Below are 19743 nucleotides of genomic sequence, written 5' to 3' on the forward strand. Positions count from 1 at the left end.
CTACTTTTAAAGTTTGAGTTTGTTCTTTCTGAATATAATCTTGACGTTGACCTACTATATGAGACTCTGGTCGAATAAAAGTCTTGCATTTTTCAAACTGTTTAAAACAATGCCACTCCGATCGGATATTTGAAAATTGAGACTTATATTTTTCAAAAATATTGCTAATACGATGTGAACGCACTTGAGGATCATTATTTAATAAGAGTTCTTCTTGAACCTCTTGTTCAGCACGATCAAGAGTCGATTTAAAAAATTCATCAACATCGTGAATAATTTCCGTGACTCTAGTTCGAGCTACATCAGGATAGCTGTATAATTTTGAAGCAAATATAATATTTGGATCAACTTTCTCGGAAATCGTGCTTTGATCAACATGATCTGATAACTCGATTGGTTCAAATTCGATTTGATCTTGCGATATTTCGGGATTTAAGCTTTTATTCAAGTTCAAATCGCAATCATCAGTTAATAATTGTAACGAATTTTGTTCACCTTGTAACTCGATTAATTTAGATTCTATCTGCGCTGAAGTTATTTCAGAATTTAAATTGTCGTTCGAATTCGAATTGCAAATATCAGTTGATAGTTTTAACAAATTTTGTTCAGTATGATCAAGTAACTCAATTGATTCACTTTCTATTTGCGCTATAGTTATTTCGGTATCTAAATTTTCTTTCAAGTTCAAATCGCAAACACCAGTTGATAATTGTAACGGACCTTTATTAGGAACACCAACGGTTGATAAATTTTGATTTGAAAGTCCCGACGTTTCAATTGTATGTTGAGTGTTTATGTGTTTACGCAAATTATGAATATTATCGTAGGTTCTTGTACAAGCCCAGTTAGCACCAGAAGCTTTAAAACCACATGTAAAAGAATTCAAAAATCTATGAGAAATATGATTATGTTTAATAAAAGCCTTCGGATCATTACAAACAAACTTACATTTAAAACACTCAAACATTTTTTGATTTTTTTTTTTTTGAGAAAAAAAAAGAAACTTAATATGCTGCTGTATGTAATAATATGAATATAATATGTTCTAAGAATATATTTAGTACAACAAGAAAACAGTATTTGAAAGAAATAAAAAAAATAAAAATAAAAAAACGATACTCAATATACTACTGTAAGTAATAATATAAACTTAATATATTCTCAGAACATAAAGAAAGTAGTATTAAAAAAAAATAACTACTGTGTCGCTTCAGCTGAAGTATTAGCAGCAGTTATTTTTTTGTCAATATTCAAATTTAATGTCACTATTGTTTGATTGAGACGAGCATTGGCATCGATTTTATATCCAGCAGTTTGAAGAAATAGCCAGATAGAATTTGCACGTTGAGGGTATTTACAATCAAGTGCCCAAAAAATTTTAAAACATAAATTAACAGCTTCAATTGGTGAGTTAACTTGATATATGAATTCGTTCACAACAACGCAGGATGATTCAACAGCTTCAAGGGGGCCAATGAACACAATTGTAGGTTGAAAGCTTTCTCCAGAAGCTCTCAATAACATTCGGTGTTCTTGTACCGCTGATTGAAATTGTGCAGCATCCTGGAAATAATATTTGATTTGTTTTTTTTTTTTTTATTCAAGATCCGGGTTCGATTCCCGGCAGGGACAAAGTATTTAAAAAAAAAGTCAATCTTCTGTGTAAATATTTTTTTACCTCAATTTGAAGAAATAAAGAATTACGACGTTCTTGTAAAGTTAGTCGAGTTCTTTCTGCCTTTGATAATTCGCTGGTGCCTGTATTTTCCGTGCTTGATGTTGCTGGTCTTTTTCGGCTTTGATCAGGAATGATGCAAGGTAGCAAAAATAAAATTGGAGCAACCTTATTTTCTGAAAAGAATTTCCGTAGTGTGTGTTAACATAGCAATAATTTCTACGAAAATTGGTGTGCAAATGTTTCTCTAAAATATTTATCTACATTTTTCTGAATAACATAGATAAAGCTGGAAGTTGAGAGACTTGTAGCTATGCAATGTTGTACTACCTTAATCTTAAGCGAGCACAGCTTTGCCATTTATAATTTGATTGTAATAAGGTAAAGGCTATAATTTTAGCCTTTTTGCCACAATATTAAATTGAAAAATAGTCTAATAAGAAAGTTTAATATTTAATTACATGATTAAAAAACCAAAAAACAGCCAGAAATTATGGCCTTGCTTTCACTACAATCAATTCACAATTGGCAAAACTGGGTTAAGCTTATATTAAGATAGAACGATATTGCATTAAAAAAGAAACTATGATAGCCCAGAAATTTACCACCGAAAAATTGTTTTCTATAGAGTAAACAAGCAATGACTGACGAAAATCAAATCTACTATTTTTGCATGCTGAAATGGTACGTAATGGCGCAAATTTACAATACAAGAGTGGAAATGTATGTTGGTTAGTTGTGGAAAGTATAATTAAGGTGTATTAAAGGAATATTAAGTAATAACGAACACTAGAGAAATTCCGGAAAAATAAATTCACGAGTCATGACAGATGAAAGACAGATGTAGAACAAATTTCATTACGTGGTTCCAATAGACGTAAAAGTCGAGCGTATTCTGCCTTGTCAAATGACGCGATGACGCTTGGTTTCACAAAATATTCGGTAAAATAATCAGCGATGAAGTTCCAACGATGTGCAAAAAGATCACTTTTTTTAGGGTGAATTTTTTCAAAATCTGTTTCCAACTGAAAAAAAAAAAATCTTACCTGTATTTTTACATTACTACGACAACTACTGAGTTGAGGGTGACTTTCTTAAAAAATTGACTTAGACATTTAAAATATGTCGAATAGTGTAAGAATTTGTAGTCATTTGTAGTGAATTACTTTGAATTTATAATTTAATCATTTTTCTAGAAAAGTTATTTTTCCATAAGAATCCTCCTCAATAAGTGCTTTTTCATTTTTTGCCCGAAAAATAAATTTTTTTTTTCAAGCAAGTAAGAATTTTATTTTCTTCAAATTATGCTACTACAAATTAAGCTAATTTCCGAGCTTTGCGCTCGATTCGATGTCGACACGAAGCAAAAACGAGTTAAAAAAAAAAGTTAGGGGGCGTTAGAATCATTGATAAAAAATTATAATAGCTATTTTAACCAGGACAAAAAAATTTTGAATGACCTCTATCCTTTGACTTTTTTTTCTTAGATTATTGTAGACAATATTAACAATTTTAAAATTTTTCCATGTGGCTTTCTATGTGGAAAAAAAAAATTTTTAATTTTTTGTTTTTTTAATATAGAAAGCCACATAGAAAAATTCTAAAAAAATTCATTAACATTGTTAATATAGTCTCCAATAATCTAGAAAAGAAGGTCAGAGGATGGATGATGTCTTTAAACATTTTTTAATCCTGGTTAAAAGCTACAATAAATTTTCATCAATGATTATATTATAATATGTCCGGGTGCTATGTAGCGCTTTTCCCCTAGAAACAATATCTGCCCGCTAGACTCAGCTGCCAGATTCAGTGTCATATAGCTTTACATTCATTTGAATAAATTAATGGTTAATGGAAAAAAGACTAAGGAATTTATGTTGCTTACCACATAACTTCTTTGGCTACATGAATTTCTTAGCTTCATTTTTTCTTTAGCTACCGATTTTCCTTGGTTTTTTTGAATTTATTTTTAAAAAATAAAAATCCCCGAGAAAAAGCAGTTGCTAAGAAAGAGATGAAGGTAAAGAATTAATTCTGCCAAAAAATGAAGTGGTGAGCAACATCAATTCCTGAGCTATATTTTTTCCTCAGCCACTGCTTGCCCTTAGTATTTTTTTAATTCATTTAACAATTAAAACTGAAGATATATATTTTGATAAATTAAAATATCAAGGGCCAGTAGAGACGAAGAAAATTTATTAAAAAAATAAAATTAATACAATTTATTCAAATAAATTGAATACTAAATGAAAAAATTAGATAGGAAAGAAATATAACTCAGAAATTAAGGTAGCCAAAAAATTCTGTGGTAGGTAACATCAATACCTTAAGTTCAATTTTTTTTTAGCTACTGCTTTTCCTCGGAAACATTCATTTTTAAAAAATGAATTACATGTAATTTATTCATCTAATGAATAATAATGTCCAAGGAAAAGCAGTAGCTAAGAAAAAGATGGAGCTAAGGAATTAAGGTAGCCAAAAAAATTGAATGGTAGGCATTCACTTCTTAGCTTCATCTTTTCCATGCAGCTGAAACTAGCCGATAAACCTAGCCGACATAAGTTAGCGTGAATGGGCTATAGCATTAAACTTTGACACCTTCAAAATTATTGTTGAACGATTATTTAATTGATTAGTGATAAGTTAGAAGAAAAAAAATATAAAAAATTTCGCGTCTTGGTAATTAATTAACAATTTTTATCTCATTGAGGCATAATAAAGGTCTAATAGAATCGCGATTTCCCTTATAAAAAATACAAAATAACCGTGACACGTTCCAAAATTATTATAAATAAATAGCTCGAATACGTAACAATATTAAAAAATTTTAAAATTATAAAAAAATGCCAGTCATCATGATTATTTATTGACAAATGTACTAATTTTTAATTTTTTTTCGTACATCACAACAAAGAAGAACTAAAAATCAGTACATTTGTTGATGATTAATTATGATGTCACGTCTTGATATCAATGTAATTAATAAATAAATAAATAAATTAAATATTTAGTAAATTCAAGGGCATATAAAATACCGAGTAAGCAATTAAATTTTTTCATTTTTATCTTTTAAATTATTTTTATTTTATTTTGGCAAAATCAACATTTTACCTTTTCTCTCGCAATATTATATTTTTTATTTTTAATTAATTTTGCAAACCATAATGTAAATTTATGTTTTGTTTTTATTTTAATTATTTTTACAAAGAAATTCCGAGACAATTTACAGCTATTTCTTAGTTGAATTTTTTCCTTAGTTCGTGGGCCTTCCTTAATATTAAATCAATTTATTTTAATTATTTTTATGAATAAATAATAGGGTAATTCATAATTATTCCTTGATTTAATTTTTACCTTAACTACTTCTTTTATTTAGTATTGAGTTTTTCTTCTATAAATTCAATAGTAAGAAACCCGAGTGGAAGTTGAGATCAAGTCTTGATCAAGACTTGATCAGGCAACATTGATTTCAAATCCATTCTTGATCAAGATATTTCATCAAAACTTGATTGAAAAATTGAAAAAAAAAAATTATTTACAAATTATTATTTTTTTTATTATTGTATTATGAAGTGTGATGTCATAGAGAAGAGTTAGATAATTATCGGGCGCGAAAGTGTTTTTTTTATTTTAATACACGGTAACCGGGAATCGAACCGACGAAGTATAGATTGACGTAGTAACGGGTACGCTTTATACCGCTTGACCACGGAGGGAAACGATGTACCGTGCGATTTTTTGAAGCTTATATATTTAGACCAGTCTTGAGACATTATTCGGCCACGTTTGGCGTTTTTTTTCTCAGTAAAAGAACTTTTATCAATATTAAAAAAAAAAAAATCGTAATAATTAACATAATATATAATAAATTAAAAAGTTAATGTTTTCTTGATCCTATCTTGATCAAGATATATTTAACAAAAGCACAAGTAACAAAATAAATATTTATTGATCAATTCGTGATCAAGTTTGGATCAAGACGGCCTTATCACAGACGAGTTAAAGTTTTCTTGATCAAGTTCGGATCAAGACGGCCTTATCACGGACGAGTTAAAATTTTCTTGATCCTATCTTGATCAAGACGGTCTTGATCAAGAAGAGTTAAAGTTTTCTTGATCAAGTTTGCAAGTTTGGATCAAGACGGCCTCATCACAGACGAGTTAAAGTTTTCTTGATCCTATCTTGAGCAGGTTGTCCTTAATAAAGCATCTTGATCAAAACTTGATCAGGTTTCCTGAGTCAAGGCAACATTGATCAAGTATTGATCAAGATTGGAGGCAAATTAAGCTAGCCTGAACAGATTTCCACTCGGGAAGAACCACAAGCTAACAAGAAAATATAACCTAGAAATGGCTATAAATTACCCTATAATATATCTATAAAAATAATTAAAATGAATCAATGAAATATTAAAGAAAGGCCAAGAGCTTAGGAAAAAATTTAACTGAGGAATGGCTATGAATTACATCGGAATTTCTTTGTAAAACTACACTGAGAGAAATATTAACTAAGAATTACAAACGTAAAAGAAAAAATTACAAAATAAATAGTAAAAACTGCGTTCCCCCGTCATTTATAAGAATTATTCGTATATTGATAGATAATTTTTACAATAAAATTATGTAAAAAATCTGGCCATTGACTATATACACTACTAAGCCATAAAATTTACACAATTTTATTGTAATTTCTGTTTAAAAAAATGACTAAATTCACGACACTCACAAGTAAAATCTAGCAGACTGAGAATTTACCCACTACCGGTTTTAGAATTTACTAAATTTTATTACAAATTTTATTTAAAAGTTGGACATTTTTTGTGTTAAGTTGGGCAGTTTGTGCTAGATTCACGGAGAATAGCAATCAATTCCCGGCAACATTTTTTCTTTCTGTTTACACGCTCAAAACTCGAAAACTAATTGTTAAATAGAAAAGTTATTCTTGATAAATTGTTTAGAAATAACCAACAATAAACCTCACTTAACCCCATACCTAGCTTCAACAGATAAGGCTGTAGAAATGCTTGAAATTACATGACAGTTCAATCATTTGTTCAATCGGTCGGCCATCTTTGTGTTATTTCGTCCCACAAACAGAATTTTTACAAAGCTATATAGTAAAAATATTTAAGTCTATGCTAACTTTTATATGTCTACATGATAATTTTTATTATATATATAAGAATATTTATTAAATTGTGCAGTATTTTTTATTCAACCATATAATAATTTTTATTGTTTTCACAAAACATGTATGTCTTTATTTTAATTAACTCATAACTCATTATCTAAGAGATTAATCAAAAAAAGTAATTCTTTATAAATTGTTTAGAATTGAATTTTCAATAATAAACTTCACTCAACCTCATGTCCATCTGCAATAGATAACGATGTATAGAGGCTTGAAGTAACCCAACAATTTTTTGACATTTTACACATTTTACATAATTTTATTGTAGAATTCCGACTCTCGCGGCCAGTCCCAGAATTAAAACAAAAATTACAAAGTACTATAGTAATTTCTATTCAACCATGATTTTAATTTTTAGTTAAAATTTCTCTCAGTGTAATTAAAATAAATTTATCCATTATTAAGAGCTAAAGAATTAAGGTAGCCAAAAGAATTATTTGGTAAGCAGCATTAATTCCTTAGCTTTATCTTTTTTTAGCTACTGTTTTTTCTTAGACATTTTTTATTTTATATATTAAATAAATAAAAATATCAACTCGTTATAGCCTCGTTTTAGCCCCTTCTCGACGTCGAGTTGCATAACGATACGACATAGAATAAAGCTCGCTGCCGACGTCGATTCAAACGTAAAGTTTCGATCATCGAGACTAATTTCTACCTGGGTAATCCTCCCATTTTTATAAAAGAATTGCTTTCTTAGAAAAACGATCAAACTACTACTTCAGAAAAATCGTTTCCTACAAATTCTTACAAAGCTATCAAAATCCTAGCAAAAAAAAGAATTTATGCGGGCTTAAAAAGTCCGTTCTACAAAGCACAATTTAATACAAATTAAACGATGTATGATATAAATTTTTTTAACTACAAGTCTAAATATGTGTTTTGTCTCTATCCCTGTGTGTTAAAGTTGTTAACTTTGACATTATTTATCTACAAAAAAAAGTAGAATAAATGTTTCTTAAAAATTTATCAAAATAATTATTTAGGCTTTCATTTAAGCCCAAAAAATCGAAAAATTAATGCCGGAAAGTTATTTCTATTTTCAACTCTAAACAATTCGAAAAAAAAACCGAAAAAGTAAAATTACGAGAGTTGTGTGCAAAATTTCATAAAAGTGTTCTTTTTATTTTAGAAAGTCAAAACAGCTTACCAATTCAGCGCCTAAATTAGTTTTTAACGCAATGAATTTGTTGTAGTAATCACTAACAGAAATTTGTTTTTTTCCGGCTTTCAGCAAATTCATTCGAACGTGAAAAGATCCTTCCCAATTAGTGATGACATCATCCCGAGGACTTGTGTTGGTTTGCAACCACTCAATTTTTGAATTTTCTGATTCTGTAAATTCATAAAATAAATTAGTTTCACTGCACTTATGCGGAAATTTTTTATGAAAATTTAATAACAGGCCATACTGGGTGCCCCGTAAGTACCGCACGTGGTATATTCTATTCGTGATTATTCGTATAAACACTTTTTAAATTACTATCTTGGCTTATTAATCACTTCTTATTAAAAAAATATGGTCAAAAAACTAATTTAAGACAAGATAATTTATACACAGATGATCACAAAAAAAATCACAAAAATATATGTATTAGTTTATGAAATAAAAATGTAGCCAACTAAAAGTGGGATCAAAAAAGTGATAGAGCACGTGACTTCGAACGCCATAATGATAATAATCCGCGACACTTGATTCTGATTGGTCAAAAATTCAATAACATTTTTTTTCTTAAAAAGCGATACTTACGAGGCATTCTGTCTAATTCCGAGTTGATATATAAATTATATAAAAAACTTCTACATTACATAAAAAACTTGTGAATTTATCTATAAATTCTTCGGAAAAATTTACGAGTTAAATTTTTATATTTTGACCTTTCTCCTCTATTCCTCTATAATATTAGGAAAAATTTGGCAAATTTCTATGGAATTCAATAAAAAAATAACTATTCATAAAGTCAGTGTTTTTATTACAAAGCCTTGAATAAAATTTAAAAGAATATATATACTAAGAGGGGAAGTCCTGTTAGGGTCCTACCTATAATTGAATATATACTACTACTAACCTGATGGTTCAAAGTCTCTAGTTAGACACTTGTTGGAAAGTTTCAACAATCCTTTGTCTCTCAAACTTTTTTTTTTATATTCATAGGCTGAATACAATGGTCCACCTGCATTATCGTTTTTCACGGATGGGCGAAAATATAATGTTGGATTTTCTCTGGGGAATGTTTCACCAATTTCTTGAGCAAGTTCTAAAAATCTAGCTTTTGAAATCCTAAAAAATAGATAAATATTATTATGTGTTTAAACCTATATTCTGTACACAGTAAAAAATAGTTGTAAAATAAAAAAAAACTTAGTTTGTTTAATCAAGTGGCTGGGCGGACCTCCCCCCCCCCCTGTCCATTTGATCAAAGATTCAAATCTTTGAGTAAAATGTTTTGGAAAAATTTTAATTTGCAATTATGTTTAGTGAGAAAATTAGAATTGGTAATTTGAGAATTTTCACTGTGAAATGATTTATTTATGCATCTCAACCTTTATAAATATAACTGCATGACTTTATTATAAATGTTGTTGAAAATAAATTATTATACGAAAAAAACTATTTAACCATAAATTGTTTCGGACCTTGCTACATTTAAATGACATTTTAGTTTTAAACAAAAACGTTATGCAAATGTTAATGTCGTTTTAACTCAAAATCTTTGATTTTTTTTTTTTTTTTTTCTTACAATTTGTTAGATAATATACAAGTTAAAATTTGTTCACTATAAGTTCTCCGATACAGAAATATTTTATACAATTTTATAAAACTAGGTCAAAACTTGTTAAGGTTGATTTCGAAAAACATGCACGTATTAATATTCGAAGCTTCAGTCACTCGTATGCCGTCGAGTTTTACTTTATGCTCAGCTACTCGAAATTTTATTGCGTTACTGCCTCAATAATAAATTTTTAAAATTAATTATTTTTTAAAATCCACCTGAGAAAACATTAACATTCACGAGTGAATACTTTGACGCCTATTACCGTAAAAAAAACTCGTTAGAAAAAGTTGAAAAAAATTTATAAGATAGATAATTATTTTATTCAAAAAGAAAACGTTGAAAAAAAAAATCTATCAGAAATTTAATTATTGAGAATTAATCTTAAATTTTGCTACAATTTTTATAAAGTTTTATAAAAACTCTCGATTTTCGAACTACAGATTCTAACCTTCTTACTACAAATTAGAAATTTTCTAAAAAATTTCACTAGAAGTTTCTATAATAAAGCGGGGGGGGGGGGGGGGGAGTTCAGCCTTAGCAGGTCCACAATCAATTTTTTTGTTCATTCAACCAAAATTTATCTGTTTTATAAGATTAACAAACAACAAACGGATTGCAAGCTTTTTTCACTGTGCACAGAAAAGAAAATTCTATTTAAACATTTGAGATGCATTTCTTTGTAAAGTTGAAAAAGGATTCATTAACTTCATCGAAATATAAGCTAAGAAAAATTGAAAGCGGGAAAATAGCTCTGCACGGTCAAACATACTCATTTCTTTTAAAGTCTTATTCCAGCCTACAATCCCGTAACGAAATAAAAGTACGAATCCACAGTAAAAAAAAAAAAAAAAATTCTAATCAAATCTTACAGAAACAAGTCACATTTGAATAACAAAAAAGCCGATAACTATCATTCTACGAAACTATTAATTTATCAAAACCATATAACCTAAAAAAAAAATAAAAACAAAAAAGGCTTGATAATGAATCCTTTTTCAAGAAAATAAATAAAAAAATAAAAACTGTTGTAACCTAATCTCATCAACTACATGAGATTGATTTCTTTCCCGGGCGGCTTTGCAAATTTTCCCAATTTCTTCACCGATAACAATGCGGGACAACATACATACATCCTTTCGTTCAAATTCTCGTTGATTATTATACATTTCTATCAGTCCTATTCCACCATCATTTTCTTTCAATAAGTTGTAAAGACGCTGAATAAAAAAATCAAATTATCTATGATTATTATGAAATATTTTTCAATACAAAAGAGACCAGTACCCTTCAAAATAGAATAGAGACACAAATAAAAGGCTACATTGTTATACAGAGTGCCACGCAGAAGGTGCACGTGGGTGAATCACAATATTGTTTATAAAATTTTAAGGAAAAATGTTATTGAATTATTGATCTACGACGCTTTTTGGCTGAGTTATTAAAGTTTTAAATTGACCAATCACATTCGAGCGTCGCGAATTATTATTATTATGGCGTCAAACCCATGTGCTCATAAACGCACAATTTTTTGTTTTAATCAATTAGAACCCTGGACGCAAGGTTTCGCTAAACCAATTTCCCTTTTAATTATTTGATCACCTTTTGTATTCAAATTTTCCAATAATATTTTGTAATAGTTCCACAAGTAGTAAAAAAATTAATACAAAATATTATTGGAAAATTTGGATACAAAAAGTGATCAAATAATTAAAAGGAAAATTGGTTTAGCGACATCTTGCGTCAAAGGTTTAAATTGATCAAAACGAAAAATCGCGAAAACTTCATGAACAATCTCGTGGTATAGCCCACGTGCGCCGTCTGCATGGCACCCTATATCAAGTAAATGTATATTATTACCGAAACAATATAGAGAAAAAAAAATTCATGCAATAATAGAATAGAATTGAAAACACAGAAAAAAATCCATACACATACATATACATATTACAATCAATTTTTATTTACGATTTTTCCGACTATTTAGCGACTTTCAGAAAAATTAAAACAACTTATGTATTGATTTAAAAAAAAAAAAAATGTAAGCCGTTAGACTCACGGGTTGATTATTTCATGTGTAAACATCTTTAGCGTGGTGCTGCAATTTTACAAAATAATAATTATACAATTAAACAGGACTTAGAATAATTTGCACGTATTGGTCGAACTAATTGTTAAATTATTATTGTTGAAATGATTAATGAGCGATAATACTAAATAAATTATGAAAAATAAAATAAAAAAAATAAAATACTAGTTGCGAATGATAGTCAGGAAAAAATAAAACTCAATGAATTGATTAGTAACTTTCGTCAATTTCTCAGCCGTTAACCATAATTATTTCGATTTATTGCAGCAAATATTGGTAAGGAATTACTCTAGACTAGACCTAGATATAATGAAGACTATGAAAAAAATGTAGCTGAATAAATTGATTAGTAAACTTAAATAACTCCTCAGCCAATTGACACAATAATTTTACTTTTTAATAGAAAATGTTGCTGAGGAATCAATTCAGATCACGCACCAATCACTTCAAACCTACGACCACGCATAAAGATATGTTTACACATCAAAAAGCGAAAAATGTTATGTTTTGAATGAGCCACAGTAAATGATACTATTTTTTTGTGTGTATGTGTATGTTTATATGCGTGGATATACGTTTTATCATTAGAAAGAAAACATACTATGACATGGACATTTCACAATTAATATGTTTAAAAACAAAAAACTAAAATGAAACCTACGGTGCTCGTGTTAATTGGATTTGATGATGTATTTGGTTCCTGTGAAAAAGTAAATATTACTATCATAAATATCATTGTTATGTGAACAAGAAAACGTTTTATTTGTCTGCTAAATAATTGGTGAATAACAAGTTTAAGCTCATATTTCTACGTGTTAATATTTTATAAAATTAATTCAACAAAAATTGACAGAATAATTAAGGAAGTTTTGCAAAAATTGAGAAGCTCATCTAACATATCAAGTCCGTTGAATCATTAATTTAAATAAGTATTTTAAATAAGTTAAAAAAGCTAAAATGGGCATTCATTTTTCAAGCGATAATATTGTTATTTTTATCCAACAGTAAATGACATCGAAGCTCGAGACTAGATTCCGAAACGGGCAGCCACAGTTATCGTTTGATCTTATTTTACTCGATAAATAAAATTTTTTAAAAATAATAAAACAATCTTTTCGAATTTTGAATATATATATTGAACATATAAACGATCAAACACTTACCGCCATATTGATAGACAGTGTTGCTGTAAAGAAAAATAAAAAGAAAATTAGTAAAACAATTGTATAGGCAAGATGAGATGATTTATCATGAAAAATATGTATCATTATCTCGACTCCAATGGGTGATATTTTTTTTACTAAAGGGTTGAAGCTACAAAATTATTTATTGAAACATTGAAATGAATAATTTATTTTTTTTTTGTTAAATTTAAACATCGACCGGGATTCGAACCCCCATACCACGAACGCGACATCAACCGACCTATCGCTAAACACGTACTTTACCGACTTAACCACGAACGCAACAGTCAGAACCAAAATTTTATTCTATTTGTATTGACTCCGAGCACAGGGCTTGCCATGGCGCTGAAGCTGGCGTCCAAGCTAGCGTCCAAACGCTTGAAACCCGGGGATACATTGTGTAGTTCGGGGGCTCCGTGCACTCGATAAATAAAACGTACGATAAAAATCATAAAAGAAGAATAGAAGCGCTGATAAGTACAGCGAAGGAAATTAGTAAAGGTTTAAAAAACAGCTAAGCCAAGCATTTTAACCCCCTAAGTCGTATTCTAGGGGGTGAAATTAAGATACACACTATATTTATACAAAAAAAATTAATTTCTCAAAAACTACTCGTCGCTACCTCGAAATTTTTTTACCGTAATTATTATCGATCCAATTGTAACCTCCTACAAAATCTTTAACTCCCTAGATCGTGTTCTAGGGGGTGAAATTAAGGTACTACCGTGTAGTTTTAAAGAAATTAATTTTTTTTGTATAAATATAGTGTCTACCTTAATTTCACTCTCTAGAACACGACCGGGTCGAAATTTTTGTAGGGGGTTACAATATGACGCTGAAACTGGCCGCCAAACGCTGGATAGTCAGGGACGCATAGGGGCCCCGTGCTTACATTAACGAAAATTGCTTTGTTCTTATGTTTTATTACTTAATTTATTATCTGAATCATGAACAAAGTAGATAGAACCTAGTAATAAATTATTTACCCTCAGCATAAGGTTTAAGGGGGTAAAAAAGGAGTGAAAACGCGTATACCAGTAAATTAATTTTTTAACTACTTTTGAACAAAAATTGGACTAAGCCGTTATTTTGTAAACTAGTATTAAAACAATACAAAGCTAAAAAAAAATATCAACACCCAACATAACGTTTTAAAGGGGGCCAGGGGGGACGGAAACTTTAATTATTTTTTTTACTAACCTTAAAATAAAAATTGGGGCATGAAAATATTATCTAAATCAAAAGTCAACTAATTAAAAGCTGAAAAAAAATAACGACCCTTAACATAGCGTTTTAGGGGGTTGAAAGGGGTGAAAACGCGGATTTCAGACAATTTAATTTTTTTTTCTATTTTGAAATCAAAATTGGGGCATAAAAATATTATGTAAATTAAAAATTAACTAATTTAAATCTAAAAAAAAAATATCAACCCCCAACATAGCGTTTTAAAGGAGGCCAAGGGGGACGGAAACTTTAATTGATTTTTTTTTACTGACTTGAAAATGAAAATTGGGGCAAAAAATTATCATTAAAATGAATGTGGGACTAATAAAAAGCTAAAAAAAAATTTCGAACTTTAACATAGCGTTTTAGGGGGTAAAAAAGGGTAAAAACGCAGATTTCAGACAATTTATTTTTTTTTTCTATTTTAAAATGAAAATTGGATCAAGCTGGTTCAATCTGAATTGATATGGAGACAATAGAAAGCTAGGAAAAAAAATTCGACCCGTAACATAGCATTTCAGGGAGTGGTTTGGGGAATTCAAGAAGACTAGAAATACAGGAGGATTCCACCTATCTCGCTCATTGAGGGCGTTAGTAACGTGCGCGACTTGTATCGCTTTTTACAATGCGCACAATATAAACATACTCTGACAAACATCATGTATAATGCTCTATTAGTGTTTGTCAGAGTATGTTTGTAGCATTGTAAAAAAAAGCGATACAAGTCGCGCACGTTACCGTGGTACTACTTTAGCGCCCCTCAATTATGCGGCATCACATAGCGGAACGGTTTTTGAGGCAAGTTCGTCCTCCTGTATTTCTAGTCTTCTTGGGGGAATTGAAGCTTAAACGCTATCCCCCACCCCCCGTAGAACGCTACATTGAGAGTTTAATATTAATTTATATAATAATTTTTTGTCTCAATTTTCATTTTAAAATATATAAAAAAAATAATTAAAGTTTCCGTCCCCCTGGGCCCCCCCTAACACGCTATGTTGGGGGTTGATATTTTTTTTTAGCTTTAAATTAGTTAATTTTTCATTAAGATAATACTAAACAGGCCTAATTTTGGTAAATGAAAAAAAAAAAAAAAAAAATCATGCGCGGGGCACCTGACACAACATATGTTTTCAGGTCCAATTTACGTTTAGTGGCCAGAGTGGTGGCCAGCTCGAGCTCCGTTGCCCCGAGATTATAGTCGAAGAAAAAAATAAGATTGAATAATGAAAAATTCTGACCAAAGGTTGATTTTTTATGAGAACAATGAAACAATTAATAATGTAAAATTATGAGACAAAATTGTTTATAATAATTATTATTTGAAGTCAAAAATATTTAAAAAAAATTTTTTTTTTTACTTATTTTTATTTTTTTTATAAGTGAATACTCCTAATAATTTTAAAGTGTTAATTGCTTCATAAATTATATGGTGTAATGAACCTTCGGTCAAATTTTCAAAAAATTATTCAATGTATTAGTGTTAGAAAAACATAAAAATACCGCGAGACAATGCGTTTAAACACACTTACACATACAACTTTAAAAATTATTTACACATACTAATACATTGAATAATTTGATGAAAATTTGACCACAGGTCCATTACATCATGTCATTCATAAAACAATTAACATTGTAAAATTATTAGACGTAATTACTTGGAGAAAAAAAAAAAAAAATAAGCAGAAAATAAAAATTTTTTTTATATTTTTTTGACTTTAAGGCAGTATGTCAAAATATTGGAAAAAAATTCCCTCTCACAGATTTTGATCAAAGAAGGCTCATTTTTTAAGTGAAATAAAGATCTATTTTATCAAATTTTTTTTGCAATTTTCTACCACGATTTGACCGAGATAATTAGGGTCAAAGTTGACAACAATTTAACACTTTAACACACAAGCATAGGAAGCATCGGCACGTTTTCACTTCTATTGAAAAAACGCTCTCACAGAAAACCTTTATTTTACTACAGCTTATACTTCTTTTAATATCAAAAATAATTTTGAAAAAATCATCGATTTCTACCACGAATTTTAAAAGTTATCAATTATTTAAGACGAAAATTTAGGGTCAAAAACAGTCAAAAAGTACCAGGCGAAGCATTGAAAATCTGCTGAAGTAGTATTAGTGTGTGTAAATACGAGGCGCCCTCACTCATACTTCTAAAGACGCGTCAGTAAAGTATACAAATTTTAGACATTAGAGGGCAATTTATTATTTTTGCTATGGTTATGAAGTTCCTTTGAACCCAAAGAATTATCCTACCTTGGGATTTACATACTGCCTTAAATAATTATTATCATAAACAACTACATCTAATAATTTTACAATGTTAATTGTTTTATCAACTACATGATGTAATGAATCTGTGGTCAAATTTTCATCAAATTATTCTATGTATTAGTGTTAGAAAAAAATAAAAATACCGCGAGACAATGCGTTTAAACAAACTTACACATACAACTTTAAAAATTATTTACACATACTAATACATTGAATAATTTGATGAAAATTTGACCACAGGTTCATTACATCATGTAATTGATAAAACAATGAACATTGTAAAGTTATTAGACGTAATTGTTTATAATAATAATTATTTAAAATCAAAAAAATAAAAAATAATTTTTTTTTTTGCTAATTTTTTTTTTTTTTCCGAGTAATTACATCTCATAATTTTACAATGTTAATTGTTTTATCAACTACATGATGTAATGAATCTGTGGTCAAATTTTCATCAAATTATTCTATGTATTAGTGTTAGAAAAAAATAAAAATACCGCGAGACAATGCGTTTAAACAAACTTACACATACAACTTCAAAAATTATTTACATGTAGTTGATAAAACAATAAACATTGTAAAATTATTGATGTAATTACTCGGAAAAAAAAAAAATTAGCAAAAAAAAAAAATTATTTTTTATTTTTTTGATTTTAAATAATTATTATTATAAACAATTACGTCTAATAACTTTACAATGTTACTTGTTTTATCAATTACATGATGTAATAAACCTGTGGTCAAATTTTCATTAAATTATTCAATGTATTAGTATGTGTAAATAATTTTCAAAGTTGTATGTGTATTTCTAGTTAAACGCATTGTCTCGGGGTATTTTTATTTTTTTTCTAACACTAATACATTGAATAATTTTTTGAAAATTCGACCAGAGGTTAATTATGATTGAACAATAATAAAACAAAAAATATTGTAAAGTTATTAGACGTAATTGTTTATAATAATAATAATTATTTAAAATCAAAAAAATAAAAAATAATTTTTTTTTTGCTTTTTTTTTCTAAGTAATTACGCCTAATAACTTTACAATGTTAATTGTTTCATTAATTAAATGATGTCATAAACCTGTGGTCAAATTTTCATTAAATTATTCAATGTATTAGTATGTGTACTTGATAATTAATAAAAGAACAAAGCTTGTGTCGTGTTTCCTATTGTATGGAGCGGGGCGCTACACTATCCCTATGGATCCTTGGGTGGACTGACTACTGGCGGCCGATCGAGCGGCCAGCTTCAGCGTCATGTTTTGGAGAAATTAATTTTTTTTTATTTTTACTAAGATACTACTTTTTTCCATTTTTACTACTTAGAACAGAGTCTACAGGGTTCAAACTCATTAGGCCAGTTTAAGGGAGATCGATTATGCATATTCACGTAAAACCTTATCGAAGTCTAAAAAAAAAAACAAAAAAAAATTTTAGTTTGGGACACCGGTTCTTCTACGCCTCTGATTTGGACGCTAGCTCGGACGCCAGCTTAAGCGTCTCGGACTTGCTTAAATTTTTTTATTGTTATGGATTAAAATTATTGTAGCAGATAGTTAAAGAATTGATTTAGACTGCGAATTAATTAATTTTTGCCATAATTAATCAATAAAAAAGCTATTGGCAAATAGTTCTAAGGAAGGGTGTTGCCAAATAAATTAATCCGCAGACTAGATTATTTTTACAGCCATTTGACACAATAATTTTTTTTTTCAATAAAAAATAATGCTGTCAAAATAATCTAGTCTACGAATTAATTTATTTGACAATATTTTTTCCTTATAACCATTTGCCAACAGCTCTTTTATCAATAAATTATAAAAAAAAAATAGTCAAAGATAAAATAAGTTGCAGCCCACACAATTAAATAAAAAATAATGCTGTAAAAGTAATACAGACTACGAATTAATTTAATTTATTTATGAATAAAATGTGTTAAATAAATAAATGAATGATTATCGAATTAAGGTTGAATGTAAATAGAAATTCCCACTATACGATTTTTAATTTTTTGAGTTCATATTGAAGCCAGAATAATTATCTATCTTGTTGATTTTTTTCGGAATTTTCGTGTGTTGTTTTTTTTAGATAATTGATGTCAAAGTTGACAACTTTAACACGTAGGTATCGAACACATAAGCTCAAAAACTTTCTATACGATTTTCCTTAATTTACGATCAGCCAGTTTTATTATTTTTAAGCCCCCGATCACCGTCTGTTGATTTTAAAAGTATATTGTCAAAATCAAAATTTTCATCGCTGTCAATTCTCATTCTGTCGCAGTCTTGGCTATAGTATATGTGTCAGATAGGGATTACACATACGAAACCTGTCAGTATAGTGAATATATTTGGTCAAATGAAACTGAAAATATTTTTATAACCATATGTAGACAACCCTCTCGAGCCCAAAGTCTGGTTTGATTTTATTCAACCTTTATTGAATGTTTTAGTTTTTTTTAAGAGAATCCTTTTTAGTTAGAAATATCTACCGGTCAGATGTCCACAGGAGTTCGTAAAAATTTTATTTCAATCATCTCGGTGACGCGTGTTGATAATATTGAGCCTAAAAAATAAAATCACCAAGTTTGAAGTGTTGAAGAGTGCCAGAAAAAAAATGCCAATTGCCTACAGCCTCATTTCATGGGTCTTCCTAAAATAAACAAAGCATATTTTTTTTTACAGTTATCAAAGCCACTGTGGGGCCACTGCTTGGCCCCACTGTACAATGAAATTACGTTCAGTGCTACTTTTAATGTTTTTAATAAGCCAATAAAAATTAAAAATAATAACAAATTATAATAATAATAATATAAATAACTGCAAATTTTTCTTCGTCCTTGGACCTTCTCTACTACCTGTTCTCTCTCTATCTCCCACGCCCCTATAAGAGAAGTGTGTCTGCGTATTCTAGATGCTTTTTAGGGTTTCCTGTTTAACACTACTAGCCCCCTACTGGATAATGCGTTATTAATTAATTTGACCTACCAATGGCCTCAATTAAATATCATCACAAAATTCTCACAGTATTTCACATTTATTTTGCCAAACACAGTTTCACAGTTTTTTAGTCTGTTAATTAAATGTGTTTAATTGTAATAATGACTATGTTCATACTAATGCACAAACAATATCCAAATATAGAATGTTAAGATAAAAATTAAATGTAAATTTTAACACAAGAAACGATTGATTCAGCATATTCAGCCGAAGGCTACCTGTTTTTTTTTTTTTTCGCCCATTGTAAATTTTTTTCCAAATACTGGGACTCGTAAATATAATTTTAAACCGGTTTTTAATTTTTCGTCCCGAATTTCATAAAG

The 19743-nt window shown here is 29.0% G+C and overlaps 1 protein-coding gene across 1 annotated transcript; it reads right to left on the reverse strand.

The window, feature by feature from the left end:
* Positions 1–1197: 1197 nt before the first annotated feature.
* On the reverse strand, positions 1198–13907 carry LOC122860021. Its single transcript, XM_044163663.1, has 7 exons — positions 13899–13907; positions 12892–12914; positions 8935–9146; positions 8016–8200; positions 2538–2700; positions 1679–1851; positions 1198–1563 (listed from the first exon to the last, which is right to left on the reverse strand). Exons 1-7 carry the CDS (start codon positions 13905–13907, stop codon positions 1198–1200), a joined length of 1131 nt encoding a protein of 376 aa, XP_044019598.1.
* Between the last annotated feature and the right edge of the window lie 5836 nt (positions 13908–19743).

The sequence above is a fragment of the Aphidius gifuensis genome, unplaced genomic scaffold (assembly GCF_014905175.1).
Source record: "Aphidius gifuensis isolate YNYX2018 unplaced genomic scaffold, ASM1490517v1 Contig17, whole genome shotgun sequence".
Lineage (NCBI taxonomy): Eukaryota > Metazoa > Arthropoda > Insecta > Hymenoptera > Braconidae > Aphidius > Aphidius gifuensis.

Bases quoted from the DNA above. Each gene is read 5' to 3' on its own strand.
- LOC122860021 (XM_044163663.1), bottom strand. The intron at 8,201-8,934 runs GTTAGTAGTAGT...ATGAATTTACAG, and splicing joins TAGAGACTTTGAACCATCAG to AATCAGAAAATTCAAAAATT. The intron at 1,564-1,678 runs GTAAAAAAATAT...TATTATTTCCAG, and splicing joins CTTTATTTCTTCAAATTGAG to GATGCTGCACAATTTCAATC.